Source organism: Uranotaenia lowii, chromosome 2 (genome assembly GCF_029784155.1).
Source record: "Uranotaenia lowii strain MFRU-FL chromosome 2, ASM2978415v1, whole genome shotgun sequence".
Lineage (NCBI taxonomy): Eukaryota > Metazoa > Arthropoda > Insecta > Diptera > Culicidae > Uranotaenia > Uranotaenia lowii.
The window spans coordinates 179,537,603-179,565,044 of record NC_073692.1 but is presented as its reverse complement, the minus strand read 5'-3'; the positions used below and the strand labels follow the sequence as shown (position 1 = coordinate 179,565,044).

Genomic DNA, 27,442 nt, shown 5'->3' with positions numbered 1-27,442 from the left:
CTTGTGGAGTCCATAATAGGCACGACTCCCGCTGATAATTCGCCGCCGGATTTCACAGCTGGTGTCATTTTCTGCGGTCACCAGTGAGCCGAGATAGACAAAGTCTTCGAATATCTCCAGCTCGTCGCCATCGATCGTGACCTTCTTATTACTGCACAAGCGGGTTCGGTCGGTCTCGGATCCGCAGGCCAACATGTACTTCGTCTTGGACGTATTAATCATCAACTCAATCCTTCCTGCTTTGCGTTTCAATTTGCAATTGATCTCCTCCACCGCCGCAGATGATCTGCCGACTACATCAATGCCGATGACAAGTAGATAAGTTGACTGGATCTGTTGAAAATCGTGCCCCGCATTTCGCCCACCGCTCGTCGAAAAACACCTTTTAGCGCCACGTTGAACATGCTGGAGGATAGACCATCGCCTTGTCGAAACCACCTGCGCGATTCGAATGAACTCGACAACCCGAAATTCGATCACAGCACTGCGTTCCATCCGCAATTGCCTTGATCAGTCTGGTCAGCCTCCCGAAAAAGCCATTCTCGTCCATAAAATTCCATAGCTTGTCACGGTCGATCGTGTCGTATGCGACTTTGAGTCGAAGAAAAGATGGTGCGTAGGGACTTGGTGTTCACGGCATTTTTAGAGGATTTGCCTAAATGTGAAGATCTGGTCCGTCGTAGAGCGTTCCCCCCGTGTGGCGTTAGGTGGCGAAGTAGGATTCGGGACAAGACTTTGTAGGCGGCATTGAGAACAGTGATCGCTCGGTAGTTCTCACAGTCCAATTTGTCGCCCTTCTTGTAGAAAAGGGAATATTACCCCCTCCTTCCATTCCTCCGGTAACTGTTCTGTGCCCTAGATCCGGAATATCAACAGATGTAGGCAATCAGACAACATGTCCGAGCCAATTTTGACGAGTTCAGCTGCGATGTTATCCTTCCCAGACGACTTGTTGCTCAGCTGGCGAATGGTTTCCTCAACTTCACTCATCGTTGGGAGTGGCTCCTCTATGTCGTTGGCAACGCCGGCGATGTAGCTTTTCTACCATCTTGTTCTCTCGGCTGCGCCAATCAGGTGTTCATCGAAGTGCTGCTTCCACCTTTTGATCATTTCACGATTGTCCGTCATGATGCCTCCGTCCTTATCCCAGAACATTTCGGCTTGCGGCATGAAGCCTTTACGGAATGCGTTGAACTTCTGATAGAACTTTCGTGTTTCCTGGGAACGATGCAGTTGCTCCAGCTCCTCGAACTCCTCCTCCTCTAGGCGGCGCTTTTTCTCCAGAAAAGTTCGGACTCGCTGCCCTTCCCACTGTCGGTGATTTTGCATGTTTCGACGAGTCCTTTTTTGCACTACTGCCGCCCGCGCAGCTTTCTCTTCATCCATCACCCTCTTACACTCCTTGTGGACTGTCTATCAAAACGTGGTCGATCTGTGAATGCGTTTGGTACGGTGATCTCCAGGTGGACTTGTATGCGAGGCGATGCTAGAAAAAAGGTTCTTCGTTCGGTCGTTCGTTTGGAGACGGCGAAATCTACGATTCTTAGACCGTTTTTGTTGGTCAGCTGGTGCGCGCTGAACCTTCCATTGTCGGTTTGAATTCTTCCTTTTGGCCGACTTGAGCGTCAAAATCCCCGATGACGATCATGATATCATGTTTTTGGCAGCAGTCGTATTCACGTTACAGCTGCGTGTAGAATTCGTCTTTGTCGTCACAGGTGCTTCCAAGGTGAGGGCAGTGCACGTTATTGATGCTGATGTTGAAATCACTATAAAAGCTGTTACAGCTCTGGTAGATGGTGCAACCATATCAGAACGCACGTGCCCTGGAGCTCTTCCAGAATACCTCCTGCCGCGCTAGGATGTCGAATATGCGGCCCTTCAATTCGTTGGAAAGCACGTGGGTTCTGGCCATGAAATTTAGAGATCGGCAGTTCCATGTTCCAAGTTTCACATCGTTGGTCCCTTGCTGATTTCCATCCGAAATTTCTTGTTTATTACTCGTTGCTGGTTGCTGGTGCAACAAGTCTAAAAATTTCTACCACTTTTTTCCAACACCAGTGAACTTGCTCTAAAAGAGACCGTTTCCAGCGAAAAAGTTAAAATGGCCTAAGATAACATGGCACGGCACACTTTTGCTTGGAACGGCAGTACATGTCGTTAAGTAAATATTATTAAACTGCATGAATATGGTTTATAAGAATTTTGAATTAAATTATAACAAGAGCGTCAATATAAATTGAAAAAGTTTTTTTTTTAAATATCTGTTAGAGTGTCCATTTCCCGGCCGTTTTTACGTCCCCGGGATTCGGGAAATCTGATCATCTTATTTTCGGGAACTCCCGGGATCCCGGGAAAAATTGAAATAGGAGATTATAACCCTAAAACTAAAAAGTCTTAAACTTAAGATCTTAAGTTTTTTTCACCTTGAAAATTTAATATGTAACAATTTGAAGACCTGTTTTTAAGGCTATCAACATGCGAATTCTTAGAGATGTTTGGAATTACCGTTATCGAACCTTTATTTATTTTCAAATGGTTTTGAGGTTCCATTCTTTATTACGAACTTTCTACCTTTTTTAAAAAAAAATCATAAATATTAACAATTGTTCGAAGTAGCTCATTGAGACATTAAACAATAAATAAGTTTACTTAAAAAGCTGTAATCAAATTTCAAAAGATGCCAAAAGTTGAAGAAATGAAGAGTTTTTTCAAAGAAATATTTTAAATTTCTAATAATCTTGTTGAGGGTTAGCTTTCAATAAACCAACCGTTATAAAAAAAGGTAGGTAATTATAAATATTTAATAGTTAATTGAAAAAATATATTGTTACACAAAAATATATCAATGACATTTTTTTTCAAAAAGTTAAAAATTATCATTAAATTGCAAAGTAATTAAATGATTGATTTTTTTTTAAATATTGAGTTGGGAAAATTATTTATTATTAGGAATACAAGTGTGCAACCTCATGTTTTTTTTTCTTTTTGACTCTTAAAGGGTGTCCAAGATGAAATTACCACACTATGAGAATGCTTTTTAACCGTTGGGTAGAATTTAATGAAAATTTGGGTGGATTTAGCTCAAAATGCATCGTTTACATCCTGCAAGTTTTAAAGTTTTCAATTCCTGTGATCAACACTCGCGAAAATGGAATCGAAAGAACACTTTACTTTTCAATCGCTTAAAATTTGATGGCAATAGGATGAAAACTCGAATTTTGCGAATCAATTTTGTGTGTTGCAATTTCATCGTGGACACCCTTTAAACTCTTTAACTACTCGCATGTTATTTAGAATATTCCAAAATATGTACTCACTTCATATTAAACTGCAGATTGCCGGTGTGCGGATTCCAGACGCTCACCGAGTAGTCGAAGCTGGTGCTAACCAACTGCCCATCGCTTGGCGCCAGGAGCTGTATCAAGTCGCTATCGTTAGCCCGCCAGGAGGACACTATGAATCCGGTTCGGCCATCCAGCACCGTAATGTGTCCACTGCTAAGACCCACCGCGATCCAGCTACCGGAGGGAGCAACGGCCACAGCCCTTACTGATCCTACCGGGGCCTGCGAAACTCTCCATTCGTGGCAGTAGCTGAAGGTGCGTGCATCGATCATCTTGATGCAACTGTCGGCTGTTCCGGCTAGTACTAGGGCACTTGGCGATGGGAATGTTTTGACCACGGACACCGGTGTGTACTTGGGAACATCAAGCTGACCGATCTGGGAGCCCACGAAGGGATCCCACAGGTGGACGCCTGCGTCGCAGGAAATTGTTAGTCTGAAATGAATTTTTTTAATTGGGACTTAGAAAGAAGATTGGTTGAGAAAAACGTCTTACCTCAAAGACTCCAGAAAAGCAAGTGAATGCACCGACTTCCGATGGTTGGTGTAGGTGAATTGACACGAGGAGATCTTGCTTCCGTCGCCTTCGCTTCTCAGGGACCAAAGTTTGACGGTTTTATCTTTCGAAGCCGAGATGAAACTGTTTTCGTTGTCTAGCGCTAGGATAGCTTTAATTGAACTGGTGTGGCCGCTGTAGGTTTGCAGTTTGATCTGTTTCAGGTTGAACCGATTGTCTTTGTCCGCTCGACCAATTTCGTGTTCCCAGTAAGCCAACCAGTTGCCACGAAGGTTTCGGGAGCTATTGATCTGTTCCAGCCGATAGGTTACCATTCCCAGCAGCTCTTTCTGATCCTGTTCGATTTTGTTGGAGTCGTCCCGAACTTCGATGCGGTTGCCGATTATATTGGATCCGAACGAATTGGAACAATTGAGCGAGTCAAGATTGGTTTCTTCGTCTCCTAATTCGGCTTCCACATTGAGTCCATCACGAGTATCTCGATAGTGAGTTGGTTGTTCGTGATCGTGACACAAGTTCAAGATAAGAGGCATGTTTTTCAGTGTTTGTGACATCTCTAGTTGGCCGAGGTAGTTAAGAAAAGGTAGGAAGGTACTGTATGCAAGATTAGGGGTGAATACGTCACGAATTTCCTCCATAGCTTTGGAAGCCGTTGCGTGAATGTTTTGATGTGCAGATGATGTAGCACTGAGTGAAATGTTTAGGACACTTGGAGGAGTGTAACTATCCAGCGGTTCCTGCCCTTTTACTTGTCTAATTTCTTGACCTTTGACCTTAAGCTCCCGCGTTCCACCCTCCCTTCTAAACTCAATGTAGTGAGAATCTTCAGTTCCAGAGCTAGAAGGACTCATAGGTTGGTTTCTCATCTCTACCAAGTATTCGTTACGTCCGTACGCTTTGTCAAATATGAGGAAAAAACGCTGCAAAGCCGGAATACAAATATGCTCTCGGGTCATTTCTCTCCCGATTCGTATCGAAATAACATATAAAGTGTCGATCAGTTTTCTCGCTAATACTGAGCGTGCCAAGAAACCACTTGGCATTACAAACTTAGTAGACTCCAGCAGCCGTATAATTGGGTGAATGATCGACCTCAGCAAAAAATCTTGCAGTTGATCCATGAGAGCAGCGTCGTTCAAGAATGGAATCAAACACTTTACCAATTGAAGAGAGCTGATCAACCCACCTTCCAAAGTTGGTGTGGTTTTCTTTCGACAGTGTGCAATCAGCTCACTAGCATGAGGAAAATATTGCAGCAAAATGAACTGATCACCAAAGAGAGCAGCTATCGAAGCAAGACATTCGATTACACGTTGAGCCGAATCGTCCCCGATAACACATCCGTCAGCTATTGAAAAATGGTTAAGACTTCCCGCAGGATGTGAATGAGCATTCGTTTCATTGGGGAGCAAATTTTCCGGCCCCACATAGCAGAGCGTCAGCATCTTCAGCAGATTCCGTGTCAGATAACGAGCAGTCAGAACTGGACCCAATCGATGTGACAACCAGATCAAACTTTCCGAACTCATTTCAGAAATTCGTGTAGATCGTGTTTTTCCGGGTTCAGAGTTCTTTGACACATTGTGAGCTACACCAGTCGTATTTTTGGCTGCACCTTCAACTTTTTCTTCTCTCGGAGTTTTGGATAAGAACTCCATAGAGTCAATGCTCTTCTTGCTACCAATTTCACAACCAATTGAATTCAACTCAATACTCCTCCGGAATGAAGAAGGAATTGGAATAGTAGGAGACTTCAAGTCCCCTGAAACTTCCAATCCTACCCCTCCAAGGTCTAACGGTTCTAATTCTCTAGCATGTTGAGCGTCTTCATCTAGCACATCTTCAATGGCTTCCTCTGCTTGCGAATGATTCAACGGAAGATCAAAACTAGTCGAATCCTTAATATCAAAATCATCTATGATCTTCTTCATTGCTGATTCCATCTCCGTATCGCTCGCCTCATCAGCTCCACCACCTTCCATCACAGTCAACAGCTTCCTATCATGCTGAATATCCTCCTCAAAGCTAAACATCTCCTCAACATCTTCCTCCAGCGATCCCTCATCCAACGGTAAATTTTGAGCAATCGTCGGCGACAACGTTTTGTCCGAAGCATCCGGAGACACCAGAGTATTCGACATCGACAACGAATCATGATGACTCAAACCACCGGCCGCAACCCTTACTCCATCGGCACTACTATCGCTTTTCAGCTTGAAATTCCTGCAGGACCTCGATCGTCGGAACTCCCCGCCGTGCCCGAATTCCGTAGCCGGGAGATTCTCGTGAAAGTGATACGGCTGGTTCAAATCCGCATCCTTGTAGCCTCCGACCGCTTCCACCAGAGGTGCGATGAAGTTTTCTAGGAAACAGCGCAATCCAAAACGTACGATCAACTTCAGCAGAAAACTGTGGTGGTACAGTTTGACGGACTTGCGGGACTTGAACGACGTATTTCGAGTGAATTTTAGAGTACCTTGATCGGTGTTCGTGGCTTGTTGCGAAGGTTGTTGAGCTGGTTTTGGTGTCTCAGTGTCTTCCGACTCGTAGATTAACAGAATAGGTTGTAGCAGATGCCGTTGGGTACCTGAAATAGATTAAACAGAGTTCGTATGATGTTACTAAAATAAACTATTTTTTTGTTTGTGAAATTCGCAATAGTTATGAGAATGAAAAAAAAAATGCTGTAAAGTCGTATGAAAAATGAGCTGTGTTATGTTTTTTGATACCTACTTAGTAAACTATAGGAAGGGTTCAACGACAATTACCTTTCATTCCAAGTGCGGTGGCCATCGGGTCGAACAGGTTCCACGCAGCCAGTATGGAGGTATCGTCCGCCTTAATGAGTTCTATAAAATGCGGTAGCAGCAGTTCGACCGTCGAATATTGTTCCGTCGAACAAGGTTGAAGCAGTCCCTCGGTGAGAGCCATGCAGCAGTTGATTTTACACTCAGCTATCCGCCGGCGGAAGTCGATTCTTAGTTTGTCGAGAGTGGCAAAACGAGAGCAGTTTTTGCCATCACAGTCGAAGAATGTGTATAGGTCTAGGAGCGAATTGCACTCCTCGAAGTAGTTGAGAGATTTTACGGTTTGGTAGATTTGTAGGAAAGGCAGTGGAAATGGGATTAACAGATTGGCAAGCAGGGGTTGAAGGAATTGATGAGGTGACGGAAGTGGTAGTCCCTTTTCCGTTACCACTGTATCACAGGAGGGTTGTTCTATTCCGAGAAGGATTTTCGTGGCGTAGTGAACACAACTTGGTAGGTGCCGGGAGTCTTTTTTGAACAGTTTTAGGCAGGACTCGAGTCGGGAATCGAAATCTTGAAGGGTGCAGCTCCCTAGGGGGCGGATCTTTGCCGGGAGGAAAAGTTCGACGATTAGACAACCGAGAACTTGCAGATCTTTGATTCGTATATCGAGAAGATGTTGTTTGAACGCATGCTTGGAACTTGTTTGGTGGTGGAGTTGATTTTGATATTTCAGGTTTTGGAACATTTTCCTGTCTTTGAGAAGGTACGCTTCATAGGGTTCGGAGAATATTCTGTTGGTGTAGGCATTGCCCTCGAGTGTTTGTTCCTTGTCGTAGCTACTTCCAGAGGTGCTGACGTTCCAAAGGTTGAAATCGTGATCTAGCGTTTCCTGTTTTTGAGAACTTGTTGAATCCGCCATGCTGGAGTGGAAAGTTTTGGCCACGAAGACTCCAAGGTTTTCAACAGCGTTGAGTTGAACGATTGGGTTGTAGTTCTTTGGCAGTACCAGGACTGAAGGAGTTTTGGCTTGAACGCTGATGTGATAGCTGGTGGATCGTTCCATCGATTCGGATTTGAAGGCGCCACTAGATCTGAGATTCTGAGAGGAATACCGATTTTGGGGAGATGATGCGAATTCGGGGTAAAATCCGGAATCCGACTCTGAACCAACGGGTCCCATTCCCTGATGAGTGAGATCTTCGGAGCTTCTCGTTAGGCGTTGCCTCGATTCGTGCTGCGTGTGTTGCCTGGGTGGTGCTTTACCGTTCCAGATGTTTTGGAATTGGCGTGATGGATGAGGGCTAGTAAACAATTGAACTACTCCTCGTTGGCAGAGATTCTGATGTTTGTCTACTAACGAAAGACAAACATTTTTGGATTTGACAGCAGATGAGCCTCCCAGCTTGTACCCAAATGTGAGATCTATCCAGTGATGTAGTTTTTCCGAAACATATTGGCTTTCCAAGGTTTCCCGATGTTTGGCTATAAAGTCTTCAGGACAAGTAGCCCAAGCTGGAACTTCCAAGTCAGGTAGATCTTCATGAGTGCTTTTGAAAACCGTTGGATCAGAGAAGAATTCTGGAATACATTCATCTGGAGTCCAGACTTGGAGCCGTTGAATCGATACTGGGTATTCAGCTGGAACCCAAATTGGTCTAACGTATTTGCAAAGAACTTTCTTCGGAGTTCTTCGAGCCATATACACAAAATAAGTTATTTCAGAGAGCACGTCCGATACGTGATGCGCAACAGTTCCTTCTGTAACACCAGCAGCCTGGTATGTGAGATCCAGCTGAGCATCACCCTTATTTAGCCGGTACTTAGACTTCTTCAAATCTCTCCAGGCTTGACCATTGCGATTGGTGAAATCTGTTACCCACGGCATGATGTGATGGTGTTCAGGACACCCAAATCTTCTGCCAGCAAAATTATTCAGAACGGTGAGGTAATCAAAATTGGATATCTGTCCGTGACACCACATCTCACAATAATCTTTCAATGAATACTTCAAATCTAATCCTTTCAACAGCCGCAGTTTTGATTTCCGGTTCAATCCCAAACGGCTTATATTCATTTCGTCCATCTGGCTTTGCAACTCCGCATCAAACTCTAGCAAATTCGCCTCCAAATTTGGAATAACCCTGAGCCACAGATTTTCTGTCAAATAAATATCACCCAGCCCTACATTTCCCATATTCAATCCCCGGTCATGCATAGATTTCATCAAGTGCAGCAGCTGATAAACCAAAAACATAGGTTTGTTGTGAGACTTTTCCAGGATCGCCGGACTGTACGTTACACAATCCAGCAGATTATTCTCAACAAACGGATAAAATACCAAATATAAGTGATGATTGCTTTCGATCGCTACCAGAAGCGGATATAGGTTAACGTGTGCCGGTGCCACAACCGAATTTCCCTCCCCCGCCGTTTGATGTTCCTCTCCAGCTTCCAAACGTAGCACCCGGCATCCGTAGGTTCTGATCAGCGCCTCCCGAAGGACAAAGTCGTTCGGGAAGAGTGCCGTTGATATGTTTCCGTTGTTGCTGTCTTGTGGTTGCTTCTTTGTACTGTTAGGATTAGTTGTTGAAGTGGAAGAAGATGGTCCACCTCCGGCCACCATTACCGGGGCAAACTGTTGCTGCAGATCGTTGGGCCGGGAAGCGCCGTACTTCCGGTAGGCGGCTTTCCAGAGATTCTTGTGATTGGTACCGGAAACGTACTGGAGCAGCTGCGAGTAGTGCAGTGGATCTTCATTTTCCGATGAGTGGGCATCGCCGTTGTTCAGGTTGGCAAGAAATTTGTTCCGTGGCAGCGGAATCACTTTGGTTGGTTGCTTTTTGTAGATCTGAAATTAAGGAAAAGACGATTACTTGTTGATACAATATCAATATGTTCTGTCACTTAAGCCTATAATTTTTCATGTGAAAAGTATATGTCACACATAGGGTGACCAAGCACCTGGTGCGAACTGGGTACCTCCCTTCTCTAAGGAAATTCGTATCGATCGTTAAATCATCTTAATCTTTAATGATTGCACTGTACATGATGTTCACATTGTTTCTCAATTTTCACCATTATTGAGCTTTCGATTTTTCACCATTATCAATTTTGAAAGGCGTATTTACTTTAACTTGTTGACTCTAGCGAACAGAGCGCCATTGATCGGGGCACGATGGGCATTTTCTGCCGTAGAGTCTAGCAGCGAATTCAATTCGATGAAGTCAACTGAGTTATAGAGCTACAGCTTGACTAGTTTACATCTGAAGTTTTGGCCTATTGGTAAGGTTTTTTTAAGGTTTCTTGACTTCCAGACTTTTTGTATCTCTTCCAGACATTTCCAGATTTTTGAGTTTGGACATTATTTTTTTTAAAGAAATAATCAATATTAAAAACTTTCGTGGTAAAATAGCAGATAAGATGCGATTTTGTTGTTGAAAAAAAAAGAGGAATGTTGCGAAGTTGTATGTAAAACAAAGAGTTGGGCATACAACGTTTTACTGCCGATGCTATAACAAAGGATCAGCTGCATTATTGCGATCTGGCGACCCAAAAAAAAGGTCTTCATCTATAAAGTGTGCGCCTTCCAGACTGTTTTTTTAAGATTTTCCAGACATTTTTTCACAATATTTGGCACGTTTCAGTGTCTCTCATGAGAATTGAGTGATTTTCGGAACCATGGTTTCATGTCTTTGGATATCACTTGGACTGTTCAGGATCTCCCCTGCCTGACGGATTCAGCGATAGCCTCAGATATTTCTCGTAGGAATTAAACACACTCATTCCAAAACATTAACTGACTTAGTGGACTGTATTTTTTCAATTATTTCAATTGCTTAACCACACAAACTATGGCTACTTAGGCCTCTGACATGGTCCCAAGGACCGCTTACTATGTGTCTTACTCTGATGATTGCTGGTCGGGAAAAGAGGTCGAACCAAGGACCAACTTTGGCTCGACCCTGATAGGATCATCTTCGGTTCCGATGATACCCGATGTTTTTGGCGCGCATTATTGCCGTTAAAGCCAGCAGCATGGTGATGCTTTTACTGGGTCCTTTTTGAAGCTTAGGGTGGTTCAACTCGTTCCAGAACATGGACATTGTTTGCAATATTCCACTAGAAGCCTACATCACAAGGTAGGATTTCGAGCATTACTCTCGATGTCGTCACCGTCGTCACGATGAACTCACCACAGTGAAAAAATATTCCGCAGTGAAATGTCAAATCGGTCAAATCGGTTTATTCAATGACAGGTAGAAATTGGTTTCGATCGGTAAATGACAGACATTTAAACAATGTTTTGATCGATACTTGTCGTACCGGTGCTTAAATTTAAATTCAAATTTCTCAAAAAAACATATTGTTCTTCTTCAAAACATATTCAGATTTCAAAACGATTGATTTAATAAAATAATCCAAAAGTCCTTATCTATTCAAACAATCAATTTAAACTAAAATTATGAATTTAAAGTACTCCCAAAAAGTATTAATCGATCAAGGAGTAACGAGCTTTAGCGATTGGTTTCTTTTGAAAAACTTATTGGAAGGACGTTATGAATAACTTCTAAAAGATAGCCATTTTTTTGTTCCTGATTAAAAATTGGCAAAAAAATTCAACATTACTTTTAATTACTGATACAAACGAAAAGGGTTTTGTGAAATTAAAATGCATCAGTTCACTTCTGTTCGTTAATATGGCTGCTTTTCAGTTCTCTCTGAAACTCGTAAGTATGGAATAATTTCAAAAAATTTCCAATTATTTCCATACTTTTTCTTAAGCACACATTTGAATAGAGCGGAATCTATGTTTTTTATACCAATGAACTCTGGCCACTCGCATGATTCTCATTTACATTTATTCGTTGAGAAACTCTTTCAACAGGTACATTTGTTAGTCGAGAAACTCTTCCAACAGGTGCTATTAAATGATGCCCAAGCGTGTTTTAAAGTTTATATATTCATTTATTTAAGTCTTTGACTGCTGCCATACAGACTGAATATTAAAATTAACTTATGTTTAAATTAAAACTATGTTAAAGCTAGGGAACGTTACGGATTACACATTTAAACGTTGATTTGGATAAATTGAAGTTAAACAAGTCTGAAACATCGTTGAAGACTTGACAACATCGATTAAGCGGGTGATTTTGTCTAAAAACTTTTATGCTTCAAGGTAGCCAAAAGGTGGTTTGGTTACGCAAACGGCGGGCTGGGGCGTGCAAACTCAAGCTTTGGAGCAATTGTGGAGAGTCTACAGCGTTTGTCAGGATATCGCATACTAACATTCGCTGCAAATATGTTCTTCTTTGGCCTAGGGACGGTATAGACAAAAGAGCACACCTTTGTGGGTAGGGTGGTAGCCTTACAGGGTCTAGCCATGGCAGTTGACGCAACGCATAACGAATAAATTTTCTCTGAATTTGTTCGATTCGTTCGATATGGACAGAGTGGTAGGGTGCCCAAACTGGTGCCGCATACTCCAAGACACTTCGCACCAAGGAGCAGAACACTGTTTTGAGAGCGTATGGGTCCTCAAAGCTCAAAGTTTTTCGTCGCAGGAATCCAAACAAAGCGATGGCTTTAGCTGTTGTTGTTGCGATATGCTGATTAAACAAGAGTTTCTGATCAAAGGTTACTCCAAGATCCTTAATTGTGACAACTCTTTCGAGCGGAGTGCCACCAAAAGCGTGATCGAAGACCAAAGAGTTTCTGGTTCTTAAAAAGCTGATACTCTTGCACTTACCATGTTTTCCACACCATGCAAGAAGTCTGTTAATGTCTTCTTGGAACGCAGCGCAGTCCACTCGTGAGTCAACGATCCGGTAGATTTTCAAATCATCTGCAAACAGTAGTTTTGGCGATTGAAGGACGGTTGCTAAGTCCTTTATGAAAATCTCGAAAATAAGTGGTCCTAAGTGACTACCTTGCGGAACACCAGACGGCATAGTAAACATAGTGGAGTGAATTCCACGGATATTTACGAAGCCTTGACGAATAATCAGGTAAGAGTGCAACCATTTGCTTACCCATTCAGGGAAACCATAGAGTTTTATTTTCTCCATCACGACCGGTTATGAGGTACTTTGTCGAAGGCCTTGGCAAAGTCGACGTATATTGAGCCACTTGCAGTTTTTTATCAGTTGCAATATGCAGGTCACAGGTCAAGTTGGTCAACGTTGATCTCTTCCGGATAAACCCGTGCTGGACTTCAGCAAGTATTAGCTGCTGAATAGAGCCTTTCGTACATCAAAACTTCAAGCACCTTTGAAAAACAGCAGAGGATTTAAATTGGCCGGTAGTTCTCCACACGATGCGCATTTCCAGACTTATGAATCGGCGATATAGAAGCGATTTTCCAATGGCTAGGAAAAACACCTTCTGAGATTGATCGGTTGAAAATTAAACAAAGCGGTGTTGCAAGAGGTACAGCAATCTCGAAACTAATGACGATGGAATGCCATCTGGACCTGGACCTTTCGACGGATCGAGCGAACTGAGTACGTTTAACACTTCCTGATCGGTAAATAGAGGTTGTGGGAGCCTGACGTCATAGTTCGGCAGAGTTCCAAAATAGGTATCAGCGCAATCAGGATTAGACGAGCTATAAACACTGCTGAAGAGTTCCGAAAATAAATCTGCCGATTTCCTGATGCTACTCGAGGTGCGTCCACGAAACGATACAGAAAATGGAATCGTATTATTGAGGCGGCGGCTGATCATAAATTTCCAAAATCTCGATGGATCTTGCTTGACGTTGCGTTCGATGTTTAATATGTATCGTTTAAAGGCAGTGTTTCGCAGGGTTGAGTACTCAACTTCTAAACCAGATAGGAAAGTCTTGTTATGATCAGATTTATCCTTGAAGTAACGTTTCCGGGCTTTCCGAACTGAGTTGTGGCTTCTACGAAGTTCCGAGTTCCACCAAGGGAGCTTAAACAGCTTATGTCGGTTTGGTTGTCTGGAAGGGGTGCACTCACGAAGTATATCCCAAAGGTGGTCATAGAATATAGAACACTGTCGATATCCAGATTGGCAAAAGTAGAGATCCAATTTGTTTCTGCTAACGATTCTATCGCACGATCGGTATCACAGAGCATAAAATTTAATTCACAAGATACGGGGTGAACTATTTCCATACTACATGCTCCGTAAGGATTGTCAATAAATAAAATTGAAGGGTGATGATGTCGATCGGTGTTTAAATGGCGTGTGGTGGGTCTACAATTTCTGCAAGATCTGGTCTATGCAAGAATATTAAGTCGAGAATTCTGCCATTAGCGTTAACGAGAGAGCACATCTGAGATAAACCAGATGCAATAGTGCTCTCAATTACAGCCAGTTCCTGTTCAGTTGAGGCGTTTACTGGCAGAAAACTATTGGTATCCTCGTCAAAACTCCAGTTTAAGTTCGGAAGGTTATTAACCCCGGCTACGACGATAATATCTTGACTAGTTGCGGAACTCGTTTATCGATCAATTGCTGACATATGGGACGAATATAGAGTAGTTTCGCTATTAGGTCTAAGGTAAACACAGCACAAGTAGACAAAACGGCATTGGTCCTTGATTCGCACAAAGATTTGCTCTAAATGATCACATTCAGGTACATTGCGGTAAATACTGTAGTTCAAAGCTAATTCAGAGCTTGCTAGGTCATCTTTCAACCAAGTTTCTGTGATCATGACAATGTCGTATTCACATGAGGACTGTGCGAGTAGAAATTGATTGGTTTCTGTACGCATACCACCTGCATTCTGATAGTATACGGTTAGTTGACGGCTAACGATAGAGCGATTTTGCAAAGATGAGTTAGCGGATGTTGCAGGACTAGGTGGTACTGATGAAGGCAAGGTAGTGACGGCGGATTCTAATTCGGCAGAGTGATGGTTGACAACGTTCAGTTGACCATTTAAATTGGCGTCGCAAATGGTGTCAGTTGGTTCGGTTTGATATCGAGTCGTGGCTGCTTCGGAATGGGTAAAAAACTCTCAGGCGAATTATCGACAAACTGCCGGAAACGGATTCCTGCTGGCCAAGTTTCGGATGACAACGGCCCTTATTCTGCGCCTCGAGTGACGTGACGATAGTAGAGTCACCCAAGTCACTCTATTCCAGCAGTCGGTTTAGGTGAGGAACGTCACTTCGGATGAACTTTGTGAGTTCTTACCCTATTCTCGTAGTCACCGTGGGTGAGAATCGTCGCATTCGGGTGACGATTTTAGGTGACAATTGTCGGTACCTTTTCAGGTGGCGACGAGAAAGAAATTCAATGAAAAATTTATGAAACAGGGAATAATTTGGCTCTTAAAGTTCAACAACATTAAAGTATGACCATTTTAAAAACAATTTTCACGAACAAATCTAGATTCGCTGAACTAATTCGGCAATCGATGAGGATTGTCGGTACTTTTTCAGATTGTGATGAAAAGGAACTGAACAGAAAATTTATGTACATGGGAATGAAAGGCTTTAAATAGTTAGTTAAATGATAAAGAATGAAAGTTTTGAAAAGATGGAAGCAAATATGTATAATTTTTTTTCATTAATTGTTTTTTTTTTCAAAATGTGAAAACGTGAAAACACGAACAGTTTGAAAATAAAATATTAGCAATTAGTCCGTTTATTTTCACTATTATTTTCCTCGAAACCCTTCCCGACATATGTTACAAAAATTACTTTTGTTGTTCCACCTCAAATGGTCCGCAAATTCAATGTTTTCCGGCTTATTTCCGTTCTTGAGTCATGGCCTGTTCGTATCGGAAAGTTTGATTTGGTCGGTCGGTAGTTTGGGAATGTGGATGGAAGTGATGCCTTCTAAGATACATACAACACAGGCTTCGATCGGGTATTATAAAAAATCGGCTGAAGGCTTTTTCGACGGAATACGACTTTCCTGTGGCGCAGCCTCGAAGATGGCGATGTCATGTCGTAAGTTCTTGTTCAGTTCTAAGATTGCGACCACTTTTCCAAATCTAAAAAATAACAATAAAATCAATTAGTAAAGAATCAGTACGCCACAATCAACTAACTGTTCGGATCGGCAATTTCCGGCATGCAACGGTGGTAACCTCGGTTGGGGAAAATATATAAACCGGCATTATTCGGAGCCGTCGGCATCTGATTTTGTTTTTTCGGCAATAACACCCATGCAGATCCGAACCCAGCATTGATGAGCGAAATTTCTACTTACCTCGCACAAATCGTCCGTTTGTTATCCTCAAGCAGCTTGCTGTGACCGTACAATCCGATGATGGCCATTTTCGAACCGAAATTCCAACCCGTTACACTAAAAACGAATTCGGAAAATCCGAAGCGAGAGCAAATTCAAAACAGCACCAGCTAAATTCTACCATTTTGACAGGTGTGTTCATTTGGCCACTCACCTAGAATGAACCTCTGTCACTTTACCCATATCGACTCCGGGAATAAGGTGACAAATCTCACGGTGACTCCGAGGTGAGGTGACAATCATCACGTCACGCGCGGCGCAGAATAAGGGCCAACGCCTTGTCCTTCAAATCGAACTAAATACCAACTTTGAACGATACAAACGAAAGCGTGCTGACTTCTCTGCTCCTAGGAACCAACTTTTTGAGCTGAACTTCATCAGTTCCAAGTTGAGAGCGAACAAATCGCAGAACACTATCATCGGGCGCGTTAGGAAGAATGCCAGAGAGATACAACCAAAATGACGGAGGTGTTGAATAAAGATTGTTGTTGGTGGCGATTTCATTATTGGCTGCACCGGTACCTACAGCACATAACAATTTTTGTTGTCATTCAGTAACGTTGTCCACAACTATGGTTTTTTCACGGCGGCGACGCATAAGGGCAGATGAAACAACGGCTGAACTCACAGACGACCTATTTCTCGGATTGAGCCCTGGAGTTGCGCAAACGTTCACCGGAAGAAGGTTTGCTCTGAGTTCATTGCGAACTTCTTGAAGAATACTCTCACGGATCTCATTTTTAAGAGATTCTTTCAAGGAATCGAGCAGGGTGTTATTAACAACGTTTGTTGATACTAAAGCGTTGGAAAAGCGGGCTTTAGATACCATCATTTTACAGCTTTGGCACATCCACGATAGTTACCCAATGTGACGTTCAGATGGCGTTGCTATGTGATTTTTCGACGTAGCCTCTGCTAGCGGTCAAACAAAATGACGTTTCCTTGCCCTCGTTGGCTTGAGCGAGACGAAAGTTTTTTGTTGTTCTGTCGTTCAATCCTAAAATAAATAGCTATCGCTTATGTAATAAGTAGTTATTTAAGGACATGACAAAGAAAGTGAATAAAGATTAACTCTATTCTACCACTGAAAGCTGCGTTTTCAACAGATTTGAATTCTATCGACTTTTTCAGAATGTCGCAAAACAATTTAGAATTGAAAGCATGATAGAAGCATATGAAAATATTTTCATGTCAACAGATTAAATCGAGTTTCCTACCTCTGGTAGACGAAATCTTCGCTTCCAACTTCGTTGTTTAGTGCTTTACCTTTAGTTAGCATACTCCCGATTGCAGGATAGTGTGTATTGTAAGCTTTGTGTTTTTATGAAGAAAAGTTTAGTAACAGAAAAGTTTCAAAACTGGAAAAATGCTCTAGGAGTTTTTCAACAACATGAATCTTTCGAGTGTCACAAGCATACCATTCAGGAAATGGGACATTCAGCTGGATACCCAAAAAGGGAAGACAATAGAATAAAACAGAAAGAAATTGGTAGCCATAATTGATACGATCATATTGTGTGGGCAACAGAACTCAGCTCTGAGAAGGTGTAATGAAACTGTTCCAATTGTTCCCCTAGTGCCACAAACTAATGATGGAAATTTCTGAGTATTGCTGCGAAACCGAAGTCAAGCAGATAATATACTTGAAGATCATTTGGAAGCTCCCAATAAACGGTCCATGTACACAAGCAATCACATTCAAAACGAGATCGTTTCAATTTTTCGAGCAAAAGTTTCAACGCAATTAGTGAAATAAGTTAATCGTTCGATGAGTTTTTCTGTATTGGCTGATTAAACTGCGGACTGTGACTGTCGATATGTGTTCGTTACTTTGCTGTTTGTGATGATGCAAAAAAAGGAATAAAAAAAGATTTTTCAGGATTTATTCTTTTCACAAGGGGAACTGGAGAAAAAGTATCAGAGAAAATAATCAATTTTTTGAAGGATTCCAAAATAGATCTAAACTATTTTTGCCGGTCAAGGTTATGGAGTTCAAACTTTTATAAACAAAAACATATCAACACTTTTCGTGTACTGTCTGTCTCATTGCTTGAATTTAGGGTAAAGGCAGCAAGCCAACTTCCAGCAATAAAAAATTGTATGGCCATAATCGAAGCAACCTACAATTTTTTTTTATTGTCGTTGTACCTACTGAATATCAACATTGACGTTTCAAGGATGCCAAAAACTCGAAACCTCGAAATTGAATCACCAGAAGATTACTATCGTCTTTCATTGTTTCTACCTTTCCTTGAGGAATGGATTGGACATATCGATACACGTTGCATCAATCAACATCCTGAGCAGTTTCGACTGTCTTATACCGTCGAAACAAAAATTGTTCGACTAAGAAAACTGTAAAGTTATGTATGAGACTTACGGATTAATTCTACAAAGCCTGAAAGAACAACTTTCAAGGAAACCAAACTATTCCGTGGAACATTGACTGAAAGGTTTGGTAATGTTTTTACCGCACTCGATTTAGCGATACGGATGCATACGAACTTAGTTCGAAAAATTGAACTGTTCTCATTCCTTCGAAACAAAACAAGAATACGAAAATGCAAAACTTTCCGACGCATATCGTTTGATGGAAAACGAAAATAAGAGTTTTAATATATGATTAATGGATTGTATTGTTTGATACATTCTACTTCAGCTTCAAATGGGCTCAAACAACACGAAAACCCCTGGGTACCAAAAATAAAAACAAACTTTCGACTTTGTTTTGATTTTATCCAAACAAATCCCGACGTCCGATTTGTTTTCACCGACTACACGAGCGTAAGTATTAGTTCAATCATCCCACGTGCTCCCGCTCGAGTTGGTGTGCGTATTTTCGTGTTTCGGTTCACCCAATTATAAACGTCATTCCCTCGAGTAGGGAAAAAGCATAACAACCATAACCATCAAAATAAACACCACTGCCATCCCATTCTTATGACCCATTTCTATTTATGTTTTTTCCTCTACTCACGCTTATGTAGACTCTTTCCCAGCAGCTGCTCGCTTTGCCAGTCAGAGGCCAATCCGAAGCATCCGGACCACTGTGACCGTAGACAGGAAACTCTCCCGGGACTTTGCCAGCCTGAGATATCGATTTCAGCCAACATTTGTGCACCAGAACCTGGAATCGATTGGTGCTTCTGGTTTCACGAATTTGTCGTCTCGGAATGCTCAGATCTTGGGCCAGCGCTTCCATTTTCAGCGCTTATCATCTAAAATTGAACATTTATTAGCTGATGAATACAGTAACCGTAAAAACATGAATTTCAATTCATCTACCCCACAATCAGACGCCAAATAGAAAAGAGAAAACCGTCGATGATAAAGGAAAGTTGCAGCTGTCAAAGTCGATGGGATCCGTAACAAGTATTCACATTTTCGGAACAGAACCTTTTATTTTTCTAATAAAAACCTTGACGAAAATAGACAACACAAAGCCACCAACCGAACGATGCTAGTTTGGAACGGAAAGATTGAGGAACTAAACGAAAAAACCCGAATATTGGAACAGCCAAATTTTAGGATTACAATTTCTATTTTCCACTTCTGCTGATAAGTGAAAGGGGAATCATGAGGTTTGACAGTTGGATTATTGTGTGTAAGTGAGGTTTCGAGTGTAACCAACACTGGCATTGTAGAGTACACTGATCAGCTGATTCCGGAGAGTGATGCCGACCATAACAGAGAGCAAGTGGGAACTATAGTTTGTTACTGATTCTCGTTCTGTGAGATGCTATAATGGAACACGTGGATAGGAGTTGTCTGAAAGCATTTGATTAATTGTATTTCCATATTACTAGACACGAATGCCACAAAGTGGTAAAATGTCATAAATAAAATAAAAAAAAATCCCATGACACACATCGTTTCCACCAGTTTAAATTTCATTGATAACCACAAAGTGAAAAGAACAACATCTAAAAGTTGGTTATCGTTTCAAATAAACGAATTAAAAAAAAAAACTAAAGTTGGTTAGACCACATAAAAAATGCTCATGGAACATGGAATATAACTTCACTATTCAATCGATGTCAATCAATCTCTAAAAAGGTAATTTCTAGTCTCGTTAGTCTCGTTAGAGTAATTGTTGGAGTAAAAAGATTTTAAATTTGTTTTTTAAAAGTATTTTTATATTCTTAGTCCTTCAACGTTTTAAATATTTGTTTTGAACATACAAAAAATTTCATCAAATTTTCAAAGCATAAATCATTCTTTTTTCCCAGATGCTGCAGATGGTAAAGCTATTAATCAATATTCATATCACTTAGGCTTTTTTTTATAATATTCTGAGGTTATAAAAAAAATGTTTTTGAAAGTATAAGTATGTTTTGATAACCTGACGAGATATACTCTAAAATGATTGAAGAACTATTTTGTTCCTCTGAAACCAATAGATTGTAATATTGTGCCAGATTGATTAAATTAACTCAAATTAACGGCTTCAAACCATTGCAGCTATTTTATTTAAGAAAAAAATTATCACTTATTTTTAAAAAAAAGTCATGCATTCATACGCGGTCCTATGGAGGGGAAAGCCGTTAAAAAATATTCTCAAGTTGAAGAATTTTTGTGGGTTTTTTTTTATTAAAAAGGAAAATAAGTTATAAAATACACAAAAGGCTCGAGTTTCTTTAAAAATGTTGAACTCTTTCTAGTGGGTATATTCTTGAATTTTCAAGATTTTTCACTCCATGGGAATATTTTTAAAGTTAAAGAAGTTATTTGAATTGTCGTTATGGTAAGAAGTTTAAATTGCAGTAAAATTTTCCATTTGGGTGACCTATTTTCCTATCTTTGCTGCAGAAGCGTAGGCCTTCTACTACTGGAAGTCTAACTTTTTTCTTCGTTTGGCGTTGTAACAAATCTTTAATGTTAACCCAATAAAAAACAATTTTTTTTTCTTAAAAATTCACATAGGTGCAAGTGTTCCTAAATGCGCCTAGCGCATAAAACCTGCGGCTCTTTAGTTCACTGCGCCAATATGAATATACTTTTGAATAAAATATTTATAAAATTAATTAATCATTAGTTTATTATTCTACTAGCTGATTTTACCCGGCCTTGCTCGGGTTCACAAAAGATATTAATCAAAATGAGTCGTTTGATTTTTCGAAATATTGGAAGCTTTATATTCATCATTTTGACAAATTGGGCCCATGTTTGGCCACGTAGGTTTTGTAAGTCTTTTAAAAGTTTTTATTGAGATTATTCACTGTGTTTATCGATTTCATTTTTTTTTTAGAAGAAGCTTATAGTTTTGAGGATTATGAATTGAATTTCAAAATAATTTCCTTCTTCTCTATCACAAAAAACTTTAATCTTTTTTGGAGACTATCCCACTTTTCAAGATGGATGATCTCCCTGTACAATGGTATATTTAAGTTTTATTTAATTAAAAATTTCTAAAAATACTTCTGAACCTTGTTGAACCATGTTTAAGACTCATTTGGCATGTTTTCAATTATATGTTTGCTTTATTCGCTTTTTCAATTTAACGCTGTTTTTCTTAAATGTTGAAAGTTGCACTAAAAGTTTCTTGGAGTTATCGAAAAGAAATCATCTCTGAACCGAAAAAACCATTTAAATGTTATGGAAATGGTCTTATTTGAGTTCCATTAATTATTTTGAAGAGTGATCAATGTTAAAATTTGTTTGTTTGAACTCGCAGTACCAAACGGGTTTTTTTTTCAAAATTGGATGGTAGAATTGAACACAATGATGACCAAAAATAAATCAAAAAGTATAAATAAATTGGCCAATGAAATAGGATGGTATAAAACTAAAAACCTCAGATTGTATTATCTAATCAATTTTCTTATCCTCCATTTAGATTCCCCGGCGGCTATCAAAGCGTTGAAATTGCAGCCTTCAACATATATGTAACTCTGAATCTAATGATTTTTTCTTTCTCTATTAGGAATCCTAAAAATTTGAAAATGGTTGGTTAAAAGCTGGAGTTTATGAAAATCGGTTCATTAGTTTTCAGCATTCAGTCCAAATTGTTATTCAGCTGAAGAAGCCAATTAACTGTTGACTGTTCAGTTCACTGTATATCCTTGTGAACTCTCAAAACCCCCCAGCGGGGCGGTAGGCAGCACATTGAGAATCACTACAATTTTAGTCAATATATTCTTTACGGGATAGTTGTATTTTTCAATCCAAAATGTAGGCTCATTATTGCATCAAAATATCTCGTACCGGTACCACGTGTTTTGAACAGTAGAAGGAAAAAAAAACACCCGCCAAAATTTTACCTTTCAAATCTTTTATGCTCAGCAAGCTTTGATTTGCTTTCCAGTCCACGTGAACTCTTGATGGTCGTTTCTAATGCCCGGCCCATAATGATGGTGAAAACAACCCCGCCAAAGGGAAAAAATTGGTTCTGAAAAATGGGTGCCATGACTTTTGGTTTGAAAAAAAACGAAAGTTCTATGGGAGGGTCCCTTTTCTTAGGTGGGAGGGGCTCGAAACTATTACTAAAACCTTCCCATGGTCCAAACGCATAACTGTACCAAATTTCAGGCTGATCGGTTAAGCGGTGTGGATTTGTATAAGGTGCATACAAACATATATAGTCAAACTCATCTTTATATATTAGATTTTCATATTATACCGTCTCACGAAATAACTTGTTGAACATAATTCATTAACCGTGAATACAAAGAATAACTGTTGTTTTTGAACAATTATTTATTTCCATATCGTGTGAAGAATCAATCGAACACAAAAGTTGAAGCTAATAGGAAAATCAAAGTTTATCATTTACAAAAAAAGTAATTATTAGGCAGCCTCAAAAAACGTAACCGTCATTTAATTTTATATTCAAAGCGCTAGTAATCACTGTTTTGCCCTCTATGATTATCGATCATTTGAAATTTCCATAGTCGTATCAGAATTAATAAACCATTTCGTAAGTATTTACAACGTATCAAACCATGACATTATTCCTAATTTATACAAGAGGGCAGTGAAAGAATTTTGAACAAAAAATATTCATCGAATCACATCAGCAGCGTTTAAATCTATCTATCTATCTATTGATTTACTTTAAAAAATCGTTTTTGGACTTTAAAACTAAAGCTTTTCAAAGAGGAAGTTGAGGTTTTTTTTAAAATTAAGTTAATAATTTGAATATACCCGGGAAAAATCTGGAAAGTTTTATTTATTTAAAATTTATCGGTGAGCCCGAAATGATGAAAAAAATCTGGAAATATCGAGAATCGAAGCATTAGGCGATACTTTTCAGCATTCTTCTGAACGATCTTCGGTGAAAAATATACGGCGACACATCAGATGTTTTACTGAAACTTTAAGTTTTTGGGTAGCTTTTTCAACATAACTTTTTGATATTTTATTAATAATTTCATCATTTAAAAAGTTTAACAAATCTGTTGTGGTATGAATTGTAAAAATAAATATTCGAAGGAAACTATTCACTAAACCGAATATTCGGCTTAACGGTTTTTTGTGGTATTCGACGTGTTAATCATACGCAAAAATGTAGTTCAGATGATCGATAGCAAATTTTTTAACCTTCAATATACAAAAAGAGATTTCAAGTTAGTGCTTTACAGTCCGCGATATTTGAATATCAGTTTTTTTTATTTTTCCAAAATTTCAAATTTTGACCATGACTTCTACTGAGATTTTTTTGAATTTCATTTTCGGATTCAGCACCCGAATTCACATTGAAAGTGTTTTTTTTGTTTATTTGTGACGTTACATACGTTTTGGCATTCGTGTCATTTAAAAGGAATCTTCATCTTATTTAGTTCAATAATGCTGAAAACTGTTTTCTGTTATTTGAACATTGAATCTCCATTTTGAGTTTATGTTTTCAAATCCACCTTTTGACACATTTAGAAGCACTATTTCTTCAAAAAATCTGATTTCAATATTTGAACTGATGAGAATCTTATTTTCGATTCAAAATTGTAATCCGCTTTATTATTTTTAATTTTTAAGGGCATTGCATGAATACGATATTACATGCTTTGGAAATATGATATGGTTCGGATTATGAACTATTAAATTGCATTTCAATTTTATTTATGAAGAGATTAATCACCGAAATTTATGATTGTTACTTTAATTTATCGGCCTTGTTGAAAAAAATTGGCAAAAGGTTCTTGGGAGCACTGCTTGATTGCAGTCACGGTTTTATATCGGCTGATAATTTCATGAAAAATTCGTGTGAAAATAGTGATAAAAAGTGCTTGTTTCTAACAATTCAATGTGTGATATTAGTGTTCTTGAAATGCATGCAATTGCGACTCAATTTTTGCTTCAAATAGTGCATAAAGTTGAATTTTGTGCGGCGTTCTTAAAACTGGTTAATCGATGACGCCATTGAAGAGAGCTTTTTTCAAAGCTTATAAATTTTTATAGTAGGTGGTGCTCGCGTATGGGCTATTCCTAAAAGCTCAGCAAATGTCGATCGTTGTTCGAATTATCGATATGTTTATCGATATTCTAAAAAGCCTGTTTTCTACACCGTGAAAGTACCTACATGCACAATTCTAAGATAAGTATATTATATTGTTATATTCGTTCTCGATAGTTAAAATAATAATTACGAAATCGGCATCAGATGTTCAATACAAATCACTCAATTGAAAACAGTAACATGGTTCGTTTCTCGATGAGCTTTTTTTAACGAAAAGCTCATATGAAGCTTGTGTAAAATCGATGAACAAGTGAGTTGCGGTTACATCGATGCATTCACTTGAATGATGGGATGCCAGATATCAAATCTTTCCAATATTAAAAGATAATATGTAAAACGTCAATTCAGAGATTTTATTCGAAACGCATAGGTACGAAAAGGGTTGAAAAAAAAAACAAATAATAGGAAATTAAAAGTTTTTATTAGTACGGCAACAAATGAAATACTTGAAGACAAAAAAATATTGTAGAATGATTTGAATTTTATCTTAGCATGTGACTGAATATTTTACCGATTGAGACATAGAATTTCCAACAAGTGTTGAAATTAGACAGAACTGAAATCCGTTAAATTTAAAACTTTTATTGATATTCTATTGAAACAAAAACAATTTTAATCTCGCGAAAATGGAACGACAAATGTTTTCATAATATTTTTACAGATTTTTGTTCTGTTTTTTTAAATAGCGATATATAATTCAGTTTTAGTCTTGCTGTAGCTTGTTTTGCATTGTTATCTTAAAAGTTTTTGTTTCTATTTAAGTTATAGACTGAAATCAATTTTAAGTTTCATGTTTTAAGAAACATGTTTCCTTTTTAGTATGTTGAATGGAAAGGGTTTAACTTTGAACAAATGAATTTCTTTGAAACTTTTTAAATTCGTCATAAAGTTTTGAAGTTATCAGCACGCGGTAAAATTGGTGAGTCGCACCGGTGCTATAAGTACATTGTACGTGTATAACAATGCCACGTTAGGACGTATTTGCTCTAAATAAAAACGCGATGTACTCGATAGTGTGTGACGTTACGATCATTAAATATTTAACTTTGCTTTGATCACATCCCTTCCCAAGGGGAATCCAGATCTTATTTACCTTCCCCACTAACAAACCACCCTTCCTGTGACGACCGTGGAGATTTAGAGGTGTATTCGGTCTCTAGTAGCAACGGAAGTCGAACTAACAATCCTTCCCTTTCCCCAATGAACCGTAAGGACGTGGCCGGCGCCGTTATTGACCATATAAGATAAGGAACCTTCGAAACGTGTACACAGAAAATGGTAAGCTAATCCCAAGCCCCATTTATTTGGATCTATGTACAATTTTGGTGGTTCTTGTCAATCACGGAGTAGCAACTACTGAAATGTACGGTTTATCTAAGCTCAAGCTCAAGCTCAAGCTTGTTGAAAAAAATTGGCAAAAATTTTGTATGTGATGATAATGCATCTGAATAAATTCTACTCGCTCATATTCACCATCTTTCATTCCAGCTAACGTTCTATCCATCTTTAAAAAAAATCATAATCTTAAGATGTCCCCACTAAAAAGAACATCACTTTTCACTGATAAGGCCGATAAATTAAAGTAACATTCATTTGTAATTTCATACTAAAATATTAACTATCAATAATTAGTGATTGTTGTTTTGAATAAATCTGATTGATGGTTTTGAATATTATTTTCGAACCCTCATAACTGAAACTACATGTAATTGTAATTGAATTCATATGTTTTATTTTTTAATGTTTTAATTTTTTGATGTTCCCCTTTTTCACGAGGGAAATATTATTCTGCCCTCGATGTAGCATATATCAAGCAATCAATGATGAAATGAAAACATTTTATTATCTATCTTTTAATTTTTCTTAACCAAAGAATTTAAATTGAGTTTGGGATTATTTGTGGCCCTCGAAGCTTTGATTAGATTCAATGTTATGAAAGGAGAAATATGTTATTTTATAAAACCAGAGCAAGATCATAATATTTGAATATTCCTTATAAAATGTCAATTTTATTAAAACGATTTTCCGTTTCCTTTTAAAATTCTCGCTCTTCAAAGTTTTAATCAAATAAAAATTCATTACTTTGGAGGCAGTTGATAGTCGCTTCATTGGACTTCAAAAATATGCGGGAACTATTTCACGTATAAATTTATTGAACAGCTAAAAAACCCAAATACATATATAGCGTAACATTTCAAAAGGGCGAAACTGTCAAATGTAAACAAATCGAGTTAACGTTCATTCCGGATGTACGCGGTTGCACTTTACCTAACTAACGCGGTTTCATCTTAAAATCAATTAAAACTTTCAAAAAATTAATAATATTCATTTGGGCGAAACTTCCTGTTGATGCATTTTCGTTGGAACGTGAAGTTACGCCTATTCAAAATGGGGTCAATTTTTCTATTCGTGTAGGGCCAACAGGCGTAACTGAGTTGACCGTGTGTGACAAAACGGCCTAATTAGTTTTTGCGTGTAGGACTTATGGGCGTAACTTCAAAACCAAAACAAAAACGACGGGCGAAACTTGCAGGCGTAACTGAAAACGAAAAGAAAAAAAGGCAAAATTCGAAAATCTCTGAAATTTTGTGAAAAAAGTTAAAGATTTTGATAACCAACGCACAAAAAGTGAATATAATGCACATTTTTCGATTTTGTTGGTCAAAAAGTGGTCGATTCTTTAAAAAGGTTTTGATTAGATATTCCGAAATTTCAAACGCGTTTTTCTCGTTTCGAGCTAACTGCTAGTTTCGCCCTTATCAAATGTTACGCTAGATATCACCAAATTGATAGCCACGTTGAAGTTATATCGGACCTGTATTGGAATTTGAGATTAGATTTCAGGATTTTGGAATGTATCGAATGTATTTTTTGTGGAACTACAACATCATTTCCCGTTAACGTTAGCTTTTTATTGCTAGTCTTATTTCTAATAAAACACTGTTAAATGTGCTGTGATATCGAGCAGGATGAATTTCATCAGGTTGGTCTGGAAGAGTTTTATAAAACAAATTTGGACAAAGAGAAGTATCCTTCAATTCATAAATTTATTATCAACTCTTGGAAAATTATAAGTGTGAGGCAACAACATATGCATAATTTTAAATTTTTGATTGATAACATGATTTAAATTTGAAAAATTGAAC

The 27,442-nt window shown here is 39.0% G+C and overlaps 1 protein-coding gene across 1 annotated transcript in view; it reads right to left on the bottom strand.

Annotated features, from left to right (window-relative positions):
- LOC129745666 (WD repeat-containing protein 81) overlaps positions 1-19,417 on the bottom strand; it is a 30,646-nt gene extending 11,229 nt beyond the window's left edge. The window contains exons 1-5 of the mRNA XM_055738927.1: positions 19,130-19,417; positions 18,822-19,062; positions 6,632-9,461; positions 3,843-6,450; positions 3,321-3,782 (exon numbers count right to left, since the gene is read on the bottom strand). Coding sequence (XP_055594902.1) covers positions 3,321-3,782; positions 3,843-6,450; positions 6,632-9,461; positions 18,822-19,046 — 6,125 coding nt within the window. The 5' untranslated portion in view covers positions 19,047-19,062; positions 19,130-19,417. The remainder of the gene's footprint in view (positions 1-3,320; positions 3,783-3,842; positions 6,451-6,631; positions 9,462-18,821; positions 19,063-19,129) is intronic.
- Between the last annotated feature and the right edge of the window lie 8,025 nt (positions 19,418-27,442).